Source organism: Phlebotomus papatasi, chromosome 3 (genome assembly GCF_024763615.1).
Source record: "Phlebotomus papatasi isolate M1 chromosome 3, Ppap_2.1, whole genome shotgun sequence".
Classification (NCBI taxonomy): domain Eukaryota; kingdom Metazoa; phylum Arthropoda; class Insecta; order Diptera; family Psychodidae; genus Phlebotomus; species Phlebotomus papatasi.
The window spans coordinates 4,037,281-4,053,984 of NC_077224.1; the positions used below are offsets into that span (position 1 = coordinate 4,037,281).

The 16,704-nt window shown below is 32.1% G+C and overlaps 2 protein-coding genes across 11 annotated transcripts in view; one reads left to right on the plus strand and one right to left on the minus strand.

Moving 5' to 3' along the window:
* Positions 1–16,704, plus strand: part of LOC129806475 (GTPase-activating protein skywalker) — a 341,214-nt gene that overhangs the window by 47,902 nt on the left and 276,608 nt on the right. For 6 of the 10 annotated variants that reach the window (XM_055855106.1, XM_055855107.1, XM_055855105.1 and 3 more), the window contains 4 exons: positions 3,274–3,442; positions 3,846–3,878; positions 10,915–11,073; positions 16,439–16,659. In XM_055855106.1, coding sequence (XP_055711081.1) covers positions 3,274–3,442; positions 3,846–3,878; positions 10,915–11,073; positions 16,439–16,659 — 582 coding nt within the window. Of the gene's footprint in view, positions 1–3,273; positions 3,443–3,845; positions 3,879–10,297; positions 10,385–10,914; positions 11,074–16,438; positions 16,660–16,704 lie in introns of all 10 variants that reach the window. The other 4 variants (XM_055855110.1, XM_055855108.1, XM_055855109.1 and 1 more) reach the window with 2 other exon arrangements.
* Positions 1–16,704, minus strand: part of LOC129806466 (RB1-inducible coiled-coil protein 1) — a 139,163-nt gene that overhangs the window by 36,692 nt on the left and 85,767 nt on the right. The gene's annotated exons all lie outside the window — the stretch shown is intronic.

Here is a 16,704-nt window from a genome sequence, read left to right on the forward strand (position 1 = left end):
ACAGTGAAAATTTTCAATTTTTTCGAGATTTTTGGTTTATTTAAAATTATTTTTGAATGATTTTCCATCTTCAAATCTTCTTTAGTATTCTTTAGAACTATTCAATTTTTAAACCGCAATTTAGAATCACTATAAACTGCCAAATACTAAACGTATTATTTCCCTCTAACCTCACGTATATTTAACAACAGAAGAAGTCACAATTATTGAACTTATCATTATGTTCGAGCATTTGAGATGGATAAAAAAAGAAATAGAATAATTTGGGTAAGAAGTGTTATAAACGATGAGCGATTTTTTTCGTTTTGGGTAAATTGTTCGAATACCTTACAGGTATGATTTTTCTATTCACGCTTTCTTTCTAAATGGGCACTTAAGTGTGTCTATTTTGATGTCTGTACTAAAATAGGGTAATTTTACGAAATCTTCGCAAAAATCACATTGTGATATCTGTACTAAACTCGAATAATCTTACAATTTCTACATAAAATCGTACAGTTTTGTACGATCTTGTATGCTCTGTTCTCTCTTCTCGGTTAATTTTGCGATCTTTACACAAAAATCAGTCTTGTGATGCCTGTACTAAAAACGGACAATTTTGCGATATCTACAAAAAATCGCACCGTCTTGTGTCATCTGTACTAAAATCGGGCGATTTTGCAATCTTTATACAAAAATTACAGTCTTGTGATACCTGTACTAAAATTAGGCTATCTCGCAATCTCTATATAAAAATCGTGCTATTTTGTTGTTCTTGTTATGAAATTGGGGAATCTTGCAATTTCTACACAAAAGTCGCTCAATCTTGTCATCTCTGAACTAAAATCGGGCAATCTTGCGATCTTTACATAAAATTACAGTCTTGTTATCATTCATTCATTCATTCATTCATTTTCAACCGCTTATCCCTATTGGGGTTGCGGGCCCATGACACCAAGGTTAACAGCCCACGCCTGTCGGTCCTCCGCCACTTCAGGAAGATGTTCGAGTTCGATCCCAAGGCGCTCCCATGCAAGATCCTGAATTTGATTCAGCCACCTTGTCCTAGGCCTGCCTCGAGGTCGAGGTCCCCTCACAATGGCTTGCATAGCTTTTCTGGGGAATCCAGTCTTGTTATCTGTGAACAAAAATCTGTCGATTTAGAGATCTTTGTACAAAAAATCGCACAGTGTGACATCTGTACTAAAATCGGCGATTTTGCGATTTTTTATACTAGAATCGCACAATATTGTGTTCTTTATTTTAAAATCGGGCGATTTTTGAGTCTCTACATAAAAATTGCGTAGTCTTTTGATATATTTACTTATATCAGACAATTTTGCGATCCTCAAGGACATAGTCTTGCTATATCCGTATCTGTACTAATATCAGGCGACCTTGCAAATCTCTATACAAAGGTTGTACAATGTACGGTCTTCTGATCTCTATTTTAGAATTCTTCGATCTTGTAATCTATAAAAAAAATTACACAGTCTTATGATATATGTACTAAAATTCGGTCATCTTGCAATCTGTACATAAAAAGCGCACAATCTCATAATCTTTGTTACAGAATTCTCCTATCTTGCAATCTACACGAAAATCGCATAGTCTTGTGATGTCTGTGCTAATATCACGCTATTTTGCGATCCTTACAAATGAATTGAATTATCTTTTTATATCTGTACTAAAATCGAACGATCTTCCAATACACAAAAAATCACACAGTGTTGTGATATAAAAACGAGTTGTCATGTAATCTTCACATAAAAAGCGCACAATTCTGTAATCTTTTGTTATAGAATTTTCCTATCCTGCAATCTACACGAAAATCGTACAATCTTGTCATATCTGTACTAAAATCTCATTATTTTCCAATATACAAAAAAAATCGCTCAATCTTGTGATATTTACCTTAAAATCATGCCTTGAGATCTTTGTTCAAAAGTGCGGGAGTTAACGATGCTCTCCCTTAAATTTTACTAAAATGTCTGAGCAATAATTCCTTCTTTAAAAATATTTCAAGAAGTCCTATTTTTATAAAGAACTTTAAAATTGTTTCACATTAAAATGTTTCTTAAGATTATTTTGAAGTCTAGAAGGGTAAGTTTTTAATTAGATGAATAATGGTGCTATTCCAATTTAAAAAAAGCGAAATTCTTCTCCTATACACTTGTTTTCAGCGCTTTACTAATCAAGTGCCTTCCAATACAAGGAAAAATCGAAAAGAGAAATTATTACTTACTTAAGAAGGAATAAGGATTCTATTCCAATGAAAAGGGAAATATTTCTTCTGAACAATTTTTGTCAGCATTTGATTCAGTTTTTAAGTGCTTCTGCATTATCGACTTTTCTTTCTGTTGGTTCTTGTCAATACTGTATAGTGATTACGGATCATGACGAAGACTGGGGAAAACAGTCGTGACAGGAACCAACAAAAGAGAAAGTCGATAATGCAGAAGCACTTAAGAACAGTAAAGTTCTAAAGAATGTTCAGGAGAAAGACTTACAGTTGTTTTTAGTACATAACTGTTTTTATGTATTTCTTCTTAATCCACTTTTCTTTCATGTGGGTTCCTATTACAATTACTTAGTGTTTTTAGAACACAGCGAGGACTAGAGAAAACAGTCAACAGAGGAACCAATAAACCAAGAAAAGTCGATAATGCAGAAACACTTAAAAGCAGTCATGTGCTAAAAAAAATGTTCAGGGGAAAGATATCCCCTTTTTTTAAATATTAAATTAAAAAATATTGAATAATTTTATTGCAACTTAAATTTTCCTTTTTTAAGCACAAGATAAAGTTTTAAAAAATAACCTAGGTGATTTTATTGACAATTTGCATTTATTATTTTAACTAGGGGAAGGCTTTTAGGCGTAAAGCGTAAGAATTTTATTTTTAGAATTTTATTTAAAAAAAAATAAAGTTGATAAAAGCAACAAATTTATCTTGTTTTCGAAAATGTTCAGTTTTCAAATTAGAATTAATGAGTACATGGCATTTCCATAAATTAACATAGACATAATAGAATTTAATAAAATATTTTTCACTCGGATGAGATATTCAACGTAATGGAATATTTTCCGAGATTGTCATAAAATCCTATTTTTAGTCACAAAATAAGCTTCCCAATCTTCAGAATTATCTCTCGGTTTTATTGCTCAATCTTGTTGTGCTTCTCATGAATGGAAGTACGCATTAGAAGAATGTTTTAATGTCTATTTTATGTAATTGAGATCAATTTTTCGATAATTTTCCTGTTTTTCTTTTTTCTTTTGTTTTCCTTTCTCAGCTCAACATATATTTCAAGGGTGTTTTTAAAGACTGAAATGGTTCTCAAGAGTAGATCGGTTCTGAGTGGATCCAAACAACTGGTTCGATCGCGTTCTAGCGATAATTTACCAACAAGTCAATCACAAGTGAATATTCAAATGATGTCACACACTTTAACAATTCGAGAGGTAATATTTGCATATTTTTTCATGCTTTTTTTTATTGTCTACTGAATATATTTGTGATTTTATATTCCTCCTTTGGAAGTGGATAAGCAAAAAAAAAAAAAAAGAAAACATTGAAAAACATCACATTCCTATTACATTAAATGTTACATGGTGATAAGGTTCTTGCAAATAATGGAACAATTTCATCTTCAAAAAAAATTAACTAATTGTTTCTTATATTTTTTCATGTTGTTTTAAGCAAAGAAAAAAAAGTTATTAATATATTCAGCGTTGATCAACATCAATGTTGATAGTAGCTACCACCAAAAAAATATAGCAAATAATTCTATCACAGTATTCATTAGTGATTAATAATGTTGCAGTAGAATAGACTGAAATAATTGTGGAATTTTTGGGATTTCAGCGAATGCAGCAAAGCGAAACTTGTCGCAATATGGTACGGGGTTTAGTAGCACTTGAATACTTTTATTTACTTATTTACTATTATTATTATTTTTTCTTCACAATAATCTACTAAATTTTACAATAATCCTACTAAAAAGTAAATTCTTTTGAATTAAAAAAAAATGGACGAAAGCTACATTGTGTTTTGTGAAGTGAGTGGTTGTGGCATTTTTTGTGTTTGTTACCCTATCTACAGGGATAATTTAGGAGACCTGGGTGTCCTATATTAAATAATAAATTCATTTGTATTTAGCCCTCAATCGCTGTTTAAATTCACATTAAGCATATACTTCATGCGAAGATGCAGCAGCTGTTAGCGCCCCTAACGGTGGAAGAACGAACTATAAATGTTACGAAAAGCGTGAAAAGGTCATGGGGAATAAGATTGTTCGTTAGAATCGTTAGAATTGATGCATAAATTCCCATAACTAAAATATTAAAAAAGAACTTACGGAGTAAAATTTGTAATTTCGGACAATGCAGAATTCCGGACAAACTGGTCTTAAACGCGCTACCTTCGGACGACTCAAGCTTCGGACAATTAATTTTTTCTCTATGTTTTTTCTGAAAATTTAAAGCATTGAACTAGCTATTAAAATATAATATTATAATAGGCCAAATTAATTTATAACACCGTGTTTTCCTCTGATTTAGATTTACATTGCGGTGTTATCACATTTGCACATTAAAATTTTAATGCGATTCGTATTAATTGTCGCTTGTTAGCGTCCAAATATATTATTTGTGTCTTTGAGTCACTTAATATTTGGGTTTTTTCTATTTATTGATAAAAAAGTGGACTAGGCCTGCAAAAATAAGTTTAAATTTACCTAAAGCATAAATACTTTTCACATTAAAAAATTAATGAGAAAATCGCATTAATTTTTCGCATTAATGCTATAAATCAAGTTATATGAAATTTTGCGGGCCATGTCTACCTTTTTATCAACAAATAGATCAAATTTTGAATACAAAATGATTCAAACACACAAATTACACATTTGCACTCTCACCAGCGACAATTAATGTGAATCATATTAAAATTTTAATGTGCAAGTGTGATAACGCCCTTAGATCGGTAAAACTTCATGAGATCAAAATTCATATCGGAAAATTTTGCATAAGTCTATCCTACTCTTTCGGTCTCAAAATTAGACTAAACTAAATTTAATGTGGTGTCATGTACAAAAGAAGAAGAACAGTGCGAAAGAGAAAAATAGAGATATGTAAAACTTTTAATAAAGAAAGGGTTGTGAATTTTGGCTTTATAGAATTTTTCTAATCTAAAAGGTGTGCCGGAACCATTGGAATTGATGCATATATTCCCATAATTAAAATATTAAAAAAAAAGTATACTAATGGCTCCGGCACACCATTTTGATCGGGAAAATTCCATGAAATCAAAATTCACATCCTTTTTTTCTCACACGTTTTGCATATGCCTGACTTATTCTTTTGCACTCCAAATTTGATTAAACTAAATTCAAATTGGTCTGATGTTTAAATGAAGAAGAAGAGTTCGAAAGAGTGGGATAGACATATGCAAAACTTTTAAGAAAGAAAGCGATGTAAATTTTGATTTCATGAAATTTTACTGATCTAAAAGGTGTGGCGGAGCTATTACGGAGCAAAATTTGAAATTGTCAATGAGCTATTCCGGACAAACTAATTTTGATTTAGATTAAACTATCTTGCATTTAAGGCTCCGGCACACATTTCAGACGGTGGCAGCCAAAATCCCGAAAGCCAAAATCCCGAAAGCCAAAATCCCGAACGCCAAAATCCCGAAAAGGCCAAAATCCCGAAAGCCAAAATCCCGAAAGCCAAAATCCCGAATTTTTAAAATCCTGAAAGGGATGAAATTATATGGAGGAAAATGTTTAGAATAATTTCTCAAGGCACAGAAGATTTCCCTTTGCCTCCAGCAAGCGCGAGTGCAATCGTGGGAGTAGCTATGATACTTTTAAGAATTCGGGATTTTGGCTTTCGGGATTTTGGCCTATTCGGGATTTTGGCTTTCGGGATTTTGGCGTTCGGGATTTTGGCTTTCGGGATTTTGGCTTTCGGGATTTTGACCGGGACCCGTTTTCCAAAAGTTGGTCATTTTTGAAAAATCAAAAGTTTGTTGCCTCATTAAAAAAACTAATTCAAAATGGTGAAAACGTGCAACCAAATTAATGTAAACCGATTACATTTTGAGCTTATGTCATTTGATAGGCAAATGATGGATATGTACATTTTTAAGGCTGTCAATGTTAAATATATAGGTGTAAGAGTGATGATAAATAACAAGAAATAATCAGTTTTTTGATAATTCATAATTTAGGTTATAATGGCAAATTACAAAAAGTTGAAAGGTGGGATATTGTCCAGAGATACTGCTGGAAGGAATCGGCGTCGCTTAATTGCCAAATTTTATGGAAATTCATGAAAAGTTATACATAAAATGGTCAAATATTATAGTTATGAGGCACGAGTACATCTGAAAAACGCTACTGGTAGACCCAGGGTTTTGACTCAGAAAGTCGATAACCACATTCTAGGTATCTCTGATAGTAACCCCATAATGTTTGCTTCAAAAATTCAGAGTCGGCTGGTTACAGAAGGGATACAGGCTTCAAAACCAACCGCAATTTAATGAAAGTGATAAGAATAATTACTTGGTTTGCAGGTTTCCATTGGTAAACAAAACCAATCTGGTTAAAAGGTTGTTAATTCACTTGGAGCATGCTAAAAACGTAGAAATACAACCTCTTACGCAGTTTGGTTTTGCTTACCAATGAAATCTTGCGAGCCAAGTACCTATTCTTATATTTTCTTTCATTTTGAGTTTGATTTTCGAAGCATTTGAAGCCTGTATGCCTTCTGTAACCAGCCGACTTTGAATTTTTGAAGCAAACATCATGGGGTTACTATCAGAGATACCTAGAATGTGGTTATCGACTTTCTGAGTCGAAACCCTGGGTCTACCAGTAGCGTTTTTCAGATGTACTCGTGCCTCATAACTATAATATTTGACCATTTTATGTATAACTTTTCATGAATTTCCATAAAATTTGGCAATTAAGCGACGCCGATTCCTTCCAGCAGTATCTCTGGACAATATCCCACCTTTCAACTTTTTGTAATTTGCCATTATAACCTAAATTATGAATTATCAAAAAACTGATTATTTCTTGTTATTTATCATCACTCTTACACCTATATATTTAACATTGACAGCCTTAAAAATGTACATATCCATCATTTGCCTATCAAATGACATAAGCTCAAAATGTAATCGGTTTACATTAATTTGGTTGCACGTTTTCACCATTTTGAATTAGTTTTTTTAATGAGGCAACAAACTTTTGATTTTTCAAAAATGACCAACTTTTGGAAAACAATTATTTTTGATATGAAATAAAATTAATTATTTTTTTTGAAAATTATAAATAATATCTACGGATTACAAGGAACTCATCTGCAAAAAGAAAAATTTGGAAAAGTATTTTTTTCTATCATTTTTTTCACTTGATTTCTCAAACATCCATTAGGCAACAAACTATTGACACTCACTGTATTTTAGCCAAGACACACTTAGGGGGATTATAGGAAACTGTAGAAAGACTTTTTATCTCAGGATAAAACCACTAATGGAGATTTTCCTTGATCCTTTATTCCTAAATTGATCGTGAACGGTAATTTTCCAGCACCGAAAATTCAAGATAGCATCAACTACTTTTTAAAGTGAAAGGCGATTGAGGGCTAAATATACTTTTTCACATTCTAATTTCATTTGTAAAGACATTACTAATATTTTGTTGTTTGTAAAAATTTCTTACTAACCCAAAAAGAATTTTAAAAAAAAAGATAGTCAATTGAAAATCTTTATTTCTATCAGTCTTTTATGAGCTATTGTTGATTAGTTGCAGAGCTTGTTTCGCTTTAAACCTGCTTTTAAGGACATGTCTTTACAGGTGAAGGTGACCTTATTCTCTATTAGTTTTTCCCCTTTTTGTAGTGAAATATATAATTTGAATACCTTTTCCTTATAAAGACCTTGCTAAAACAAGATGTTCTTTCCACCAGTAACAATGAAAAAAAACATAAAACACATATTACACCTTTTTTTTAAAGATAATATTGTATTTGAAAATTCGTCGCTATCATCAATAAATATCTAAGCTTCCATTTATTTTAAAAAATGGTATTTTTCTTAATTTTGTTAATTTTATTCATGAGTATAAGCAAAAATATTGTCTTATCGGAATTGTACAAAATTAGGGACAGTTTTCAATTTGGGACACTTGTATTTCTCAAAATTATAATTAATTAAGTTTTTTATCAATTATTTTTTCGAGAGGTCATACAATGCTTAAGAAATAAAAAAACGTAGCTTCTACGAACGATATGCCATATAAGAGGTCTTGGAAGAGTTTCCGAAGGACAAGAAACTCGAAAAATTTTGTGTCCGATATTACACACAAAGCAATGACTGTATTTTTAATTGCTTTAAAATGCTTAAAGGATTATTGTAGAAAGTACAGAGACGTTACAAACTACTCTTCAAGGTTTGAACAACCAACTTGAAAAATTAAGGACAGTTTGCAATTTGGGACACTTGGAGTAATTCTCAAAATTCGTTAAGTTTTTTTATTATTTTTTTTTCTTTGAGAGGTCATACAATGCCTAAGAAATGAAAAAACGTAGCTTCTACGAACGCTATGTCGCATATAAGGTCTTGGAAGAGTTTCCGACAGATAAGTAACTTGAAAAATTTTGTGTCCGATATTGCACACAAAGCAATGACTGTATTTTTATTGGCTTTAAAATGCTTAACCCTTTATTTTTTGTCGCATGATCAAAAATTAACACTATTATAGTTTTATCATAATTTTTCACACTATTATAATGTGAAGCCTTGTGTATTTCAACCAAAGTTGTAGAATTTTTAAACAAAAGTTGTGTAAAAATTGTTGAATTTCCATCTAAGACATATACTTCAGTCGAGATGCTTTTCATTGGGCAAATGTCATATAGAACATCAAATATTTATGTGCATTATAAGTATATCGTGAAGATCTGAGCATCAGATGTAATCATTTCGCATTAGGGGGATACCGAGTATAGGAAAAAGTCAATTAAAAATGTCTAAAAGGACAAAAAATCAAAATCTTGGAAATGAAATGAAAATTCAACATAAACAGAATTCCACAATATTTGAGTTTGCACATAAAAATTCAACAATTCCAAATTCAAAATCATGATATTCAACAACTTTAAATTAAACAATTTTAAATTAAACACTTTTTCCAAATTTAACACTATAATAGTGGTGTAAAAGATTACACACTATAATAGTGTTAATATTTTTACTGTGTAGTAAATATTTAAGCTCAAAAATGGCGAATTTTTAAATTCTCAAATTCATAATTGATTTTATTTATTTTTTATACTTCCAATTTTCTTTTAAGCAAAACCCTTTTGGCAATAAAAACTACAATACTCATACGTAATATTTTTCATTAAAGCGAAAAATATTATTCATTGGTATTGTCAGAAAAATTACTTAAATTTTTCGGCTATTTTTGTCCCTATCGTCCATAGAGGCACAAAATACACCGAATCAGACTCTGTTGGACTTTCCAAGGTTAGATGTAAGACTTATAATTGATAATGTTTCTCAGTTTAATTTTCATTGTTGATTTTCAATCCGTAAAAAGTGTCTCGTCGTTAAAGGGTTAAAGGATTATTGTAGAAAGTACAGAGATGGTACAAAGTACTCTTCAAGGTTTGAATAACCAATTTGAAAAAAATAATTTAAAAAAAAATCAATGAGTATTAAAAGAAACCACTTCAAATTCGGAACAGAATTGCATGCAACCTGTCCAAAATTTGGTACAATTCCCCTAATTGACTTTAATTTTAATTAAAATTTGCAATATTTAATTCTAAAAGAAATAATTTTGTTATTTTGTAAGATATTTTCAATGTGACTGATTTTGTCGCTGCTTTCAAATCAGTTACGACAATTGCATATTAAGCATTTACAGATAAAATTGATAATATTGTATTGAGGAATTTGCCCTTTTCTTCATTTATTTCTCAAGCTAAAAGATTCACAGTTCAATTCTATTCATTCTCAAAAGTAAATTCTTTCATTTTTGTGTCTAATAAAAGCTACGATAATTGCTGATGGAAGTGACGAATTATTGACAAGAAGAAAATGACCTAAAGAGAAACCGTAAAATAACCTTGTTGTTATAACACTTTCTTCTCTTTTTTTTCTTTTGTGCTGCTTAAATGTCCTTTCTGTATGTCTTCTGCTCCTTGTCTCTCAATCGATATTGCAAAACAAAAAAAAAAACAAAACTATTTTTATAAATTGGTAATAACTGTTTGACGTGGGAATAAATGTAATAAAAAAAGGGGGCTCATTCCCCAGACGCAAGGGTTCTTGCAATGGGTGTTTTCCCTATTCAATCGATTAAAAGTCAAGTACTTGATCAGGATGATGTAAGTTCTAAGTACTTCTTTGCACATAGCACAATTTATTTTTTTTTTATTTCTTAATTTTTTCGTTTTTTAGTTCTTCACTCGTAGCTTTTGATTTTCAACTACAAGCGAGTAATTTTACAAGTTTTTCTATAATTTTAGTAGAAAAAAATATTCTTAGCAAAAAGCCTCCAAAAATCTTGTTAATATGTCAGTATTTTTTTAAATTAAAATAGAAAACAAAAAAAGTATTCACTTTTGTTAAGGAACACTGATAATATTCACTGTGCTTGTTAACAAAATTGCACTATTCTTGCATTAGAGCTTTAATTAATACATCTAATATTTGTGTATATTGCATTTATGATTTGTTTGTTTTATTTTTCAGTTTTTTTTATTTATTTCCTAACATTCTTGCCTGATGAATGTCAATTTTGTTTTTAATTTCTGTCATATAATATTTCTTTGATTTATAGTTGGGAATTTAATTAGAAACAATTTATTAAATTGTTAATTTATTTCTCCACCGCGTTGACCAATTGTGACTGTAGCTTTTTACACTCTGGAGTTGGCTGCCTGTGAGGATTACAATGTACCAGCCGGTGCTTCTCTACACCACCGAAGAACATGGATGCTCATTAACAACGTTTTACGTGCGAGTCGAGCAGCATGAACCTACACTGCTTATGATCAAGACATGCAACAATGAGGTAGGCAATCTTTCCTTGGTTTTATTAATTATTCTCTTTATTGTCATATCTTGCAATATTTTTTTCAAAAATTCAAATTTTATGATGCCATCGCCGTCTTAACATTTTTTTCGGGCTCCGGAACAAAATGGCCGAAAGCGGTTCAATTCATAAAACATTATTATAAAACGTTATCCTTTTATCTGAGATTCTTTATAATCTCAGCTTTTGTGGTCACAGATGGAAATCTGACCCCGTCAGATCGGGCCCAAAATTTTAGATTTACACATTTTTTCAAACTTTAAACACCTCAGCGGTTTCTCAAATTATTATTTTTTTTTCTTTGTTGATGATTTGAAATTGACGTTGAATTTCCATTGTGTGTTGTTCAAATTTTCCATGGAATGGCTATTTTCTATGGCCTCTCCTAGGAAAAATTTCATGGAAGACCTTGCGGAAATTTAGCGTGCAAATTCCATTGAATGAGCGGAATTTGACGCAAAATTTCCAATGGAATTTCCGCGGAAGTTTGCTGTGGGGCAACCCAGCAACGAAAGTTCGCGATTTGTACAGGGTACGGCGTTAGCTAACATGTTAGCTAACGCCTTATGGGAATTTTACATTGGGTGACCCTCAGAGTTAGCTAACTATGTTCGCGATTTGTCACGAGGTGAATATTTTAGGTGGTGAATTTAGGGTGGGGAATTTTGAATTCAACTGCCATTTTGAATTTGAAATCTAATCAACGTCTTTATTGAAACTACAAAAATTGGTTTAATTTATATTTATTTACAATTCTTTTACAAAAGAAATACAATTTCTACATCTTTCCCCAGCTGGAGGGCACCACATAAGCTGTCCAGTCCGTTCCGGCCTGCTCAGCTGGATTATTTCTGTAAAACGATACAAAATAAAACCTCTAATTCAAAGAAAAATCATTTGTAATTGCTTTTTCAACTCTACATATACTTATATAAATATAGGGGGCATTTATTTACCCTAAACTGTACTCTGGGGCCCCAAAAAGATTCTTCCGGAAGCGGTACAATATTTGCAAACATTTTTCACTTCTCACTCTGATGAATTATTATATTTTTTACTCAAACTACAATCATTACATTAATTCGAAGCCTCTCAATATAGTTCCGGACAGAAATATTTTTTGGGAGCCCCAAAATCAGAGGCGACGCCACCCCAGCGTCTGTTTTTTTTGACAATTTTATTTCACTTTATTTCTTGAAAATACTTTGTAAGATACCAATTTTTCACTACTTTAATATATTATTTAGACTTACCTTAATAAATTCCTTGTAAAATCTAGCTGCAGATGCTAATAAAATCGCTGTAAATGCACTTTTTATGCGCACAACACTCGTGCGTCATAAATAATCCGCCATGACTGTTCAAATACGTGACAAACCGCGAACATAGTTAGCTAACTCTGAGGGTCACCCAATGTAAAATTCCCATAAGGCATTAGCTAACGTGTTAGCTAACGCCGTACACTGTACAAACCGCGAACTTTTGTGGTGAGTTCAGTAGCGTCACAGCAATTTGGTGGCCACCTCTCAGAACTAATAATAGTTTTTATGGTGACCACCAGACTCTGAATAAATTGGGAGGCCGCCACCGTCGCGTCTTTTCGAACCGCAAACTCTTTCGTTGCTGGGAATTTCATCCGATTTAATCGAAGGTCCGATTAATTGAAAAATCTATTTTCGAAAACTAGACGATGCTTCTTCTTTCAATTTAAGTATATGTTGTAGCTGAAGTCGAGACCTTTCCAACGGTGGGTCGCACTCCTTCCTCGATGTTCCCTGACCTGAGCTATAATCGAAAATGTCTTGACCGGTAATAAACCGATTTATAACCGATGCATAATGTTTATCAGCAAATTAATATTGGTACACCTATTTATTTTATTTTGGGCAATATTTTTTAGTGATTTATAAATCGGTTCAAATCGGTTGTGAATCGGTAATGAACCAATAGGGTAGAGTCAGTACTTTTTCGCCAGTAAGCACTTTTTCGCCACCTACAAATAAAATCACTCTTTAAGGGAATTATGAGCTCATGGAACTACGAAATGAGTATTATTTCATGAACTCTAGTCTAACGCATCAATAAACCATATCAGGCTCTTTACCGACTAGATTATTTGCAAGTTATTAAAAGAAATTCTCGACAAGGGGAACAATAATTAAAAAAATATGGAGTTCTTAAGAAACTTGTCAACGCTAAGAGAAACTGTTTTGCATTATTTTATGTTTTTGCAGTATAGTATGTGATATTTTTCACTGAAACTCAATCTCTTATTATCTAAACTTTGTTGTAATATCATTTTTAATAATGATTTTAAAAAAATTAATGAAATTCGGATGTAGTGAAAAGGGCTTACTTTTTCCGGCTGTGTAAGTACTTTTCGCCACTTATTTTTTCCAAGCATTTTACAAGTGGCGCACCTCGCGGATTATAGTCAAAACAGGCGTGATTTTCGATCGATTTTTTTGTTCCAAATAAAATATGTGCAAAAAATCATTCGAAATACTCTAATAATTGTCTAATATCGGTGTTAAATAAGAAAAGTACTGTGCTGTGTACTTTTGGCAGTTTTCGAGAGCTGCTGTTTCTTAAAATTCAATTAAAAACAAGTGGCGAAAAGTGCTTACACAATGGCGAAAAAGTGTTTACAAGCTGGCAAAAAGTACTGAAACATGCATTGCTGCAGGAAATGTATTTTTTAACTAGATGCCCAAAAATTCCCGGAAAGTCTCCTGGTTCAATAGAGAGACAAGGCTTCAAAGCATTTGTACAGAAAATTTCATTTTATTTCGAGAAGAATTGTAAGAATTACAAGGGTATAAATCCTTAAGGTGGCGAAAAGGGCTTGCTCTACCCTAAGTAATTTTTGTGTGAAAACCAATGTTATTGCTTTTAAAACTATTTTGTGGGATCTTTTGAGTAATTTATAAATCGGTCCAAATCGGTTGACATCCGGTAAATGGTACATGATGCGAAAGTATTTTTGAAGTATATACAGCATCTTATGAATTCGAGCATTGCGTAAAGTATGAAACGTATTGCCACGCCTTTATTTTAGCGAAGACACATTTTTCGTTGTGAGATTTTATTAAGGAAACAAATCACTAGGGGCGATTTTCAAATGGAGTTAATATTGAAAAACCCTTGTATAAATTAATTTTAAAATTTAAATTGAACCATTTTCAAAATACAGTAGATGTCAAAAGTTTGTTGCCTCATGTATGATCGGGAAACCAGGTGCAAAAAACAGTAAAAAAAATACTTTTTAAAATTTTTCCTTTTGCAAATTAGTTACTTGTAATCCGTAGATCTTATTTATATATTTTGAAAAAAATAAATAATTTTATTTCATATAAAAAAAATTATTGTTTTCCAAAAGTTGATCATTTTTGATTCGTCAAAAGTTTGTTGCATCATTTGAAAAGTAATTCAAAATGGTCAAAAACATGCAACTAACTTAAAATAAACCGGCTATATTTTGAGGTTATGTCATTTGAGAGGCCAATGGTAGATTTGGACATTTCTAAAATTACCTATAGTAAATATATGTGTATAATAATGATGATAAATAACAAGAAATAATCTGATTTTTGATAATTTATAATTTAGGTTAAAATGGCAAGTTAGAAGGAACAGTGAGGAAAAAGCGGGGTTGCGATTAACTTTTTCTCCTCATAACTTTAACATTTTTTAGGTGTAGAAATATATCAACATTTTTTAATGTTAATTTGACACCTTATTAAGGGTAAAATTAACATGAAAAGGGTAACTTTAACCCCTAATACACCTAAAAAGCATAATATTTACACCGATTTAGGATCAATACTGCAGGGTAAAATAAACATTAACATAAATGTAACATTAACATAATTTTTTTTTTCGAAATATATAAATAAGATCTACAGATTACAGGCAACTAATTTGCAAAAAGAAAAATTCTAAAATGTAATTTTACTGCTCGAACTCCACGGAGAGAGCAGTATATATAATACCTCGATTTTTTCACCCCAAAATTTCCACCTTCCACCCCCCGGAGACCACTCTTGTCAACAAATCTTCACGTTTCAGACGATTTCTGAGAAATGTCGTCACGCTGTTTGTCCGTCTGCCCGTCCGGCTATCGCGAGCTCTAGAGACCAAACGGTTAGAAATAGCGACCTTGGACCTTCAGCGGATCCCCCAAAAGTCGACCGAAGGATCGTTTACATGTTCCTCATCTTCCCCCTTTTTTCATTTTTGGATATGTTTTAGAGATTATCCAGGCGGACATTTCGTCCTTAGATGAAAATACCGTTAAATCATTCCCAATAACGATTTTTCAAGGTCAAAGGTTAAAAAGACACTAGAGAGCCCATTTATCAAGCGAATGGGGTCATGTTTAGGGTCGTTGGAAAGATATTGGAATTTCCGACAAAACTAAACCGGTTCCAATCGGTTTTGAATCGGCAATGAACCGGTTCATAACCAATAAAAAAAATTTTATCTGAAAATCAATCCTATTACTTTTAAAACTATTTTGGGGGATCTTTTGAGAGATTTATGAATCAGTTCAAATCGGTTGAGAAACGGTAAATGATGCGAAAGTACTTTTCCGGTATAACACCTGAGTCACGAATTTGAGCATTTCGCAAAGCCTGGACCGCTTTGCGACCCCTTTTTCTATCATTTTTTGCACCTAGTTCCCCAATCATACATGAGGCAACAAACTTTTGGCACCTACTGTAAATCTTTTTGCAATTAATATGCACTTTTGATTTCAATATGTTTTCTTTTTTAATTTAGTTATTTGATTTATTAAATTCGGGGTTAGTCCAAGCTTGAAACTGTCTAATTCAGGGGGGTGACATTAGCCCTGAAAAATGCGACCAGTTTTAGTGCAATTTTTTTCTGTTTTCGTACACATTTCACGAAATATCTTCAAAACTACGTAGGTTGCCAATTTGGGGTTTTCGGTTGCCTCTTCGTTATTAAATTGGCTTTTATTTTGTATTAGTATTTTTTGCTAATTCATTCTATAATGACAAAAAATAGCTAATAAACTCAAAAGTTTTTTCGGCACGATAGAAACATATGGGAAACATAGGAAATGTCATGCCCCTGCCTTTTTCTATAGTTTTTTGCACCTAGTTTCCCAATCATACATGAGGCAACAAACTTTTGGCACCTACTGTAAATCTTTTTGCAAATTGTTTACTACACATTTGATTTCAATATGTTTTTTTAATTTAGTTATTTGATTTATTAAATTCGGGATTAGTTCAAGCTTGAAACTGTATAATTCTATTTCGTTGATAGGTTTTTTTCATTAATAAATTAACTGAGATTTGGAATTTGTCTTCGGTAGGTATTTGGTGCCTATTGCTCATCGAGATGGTTCGAGAGGAATGTGAAGGATGACAAGGGGCAACGACAGGCATATTTTGGAACAGGCGAAACGTTTCTATTCTCCCTGTATCCGGAACGTGCTAAATATCCGTGGGTGGGAATTGAGGGTGATACGAAGCACGGCCATGGCTCTGAATTGTTTATGGCGGCCGATGCTAAGATGATAACAATTGGAGGAGGGTAAGAGATTCTTCTTATCACATTTTCTAGCCTATAATTGTTTAA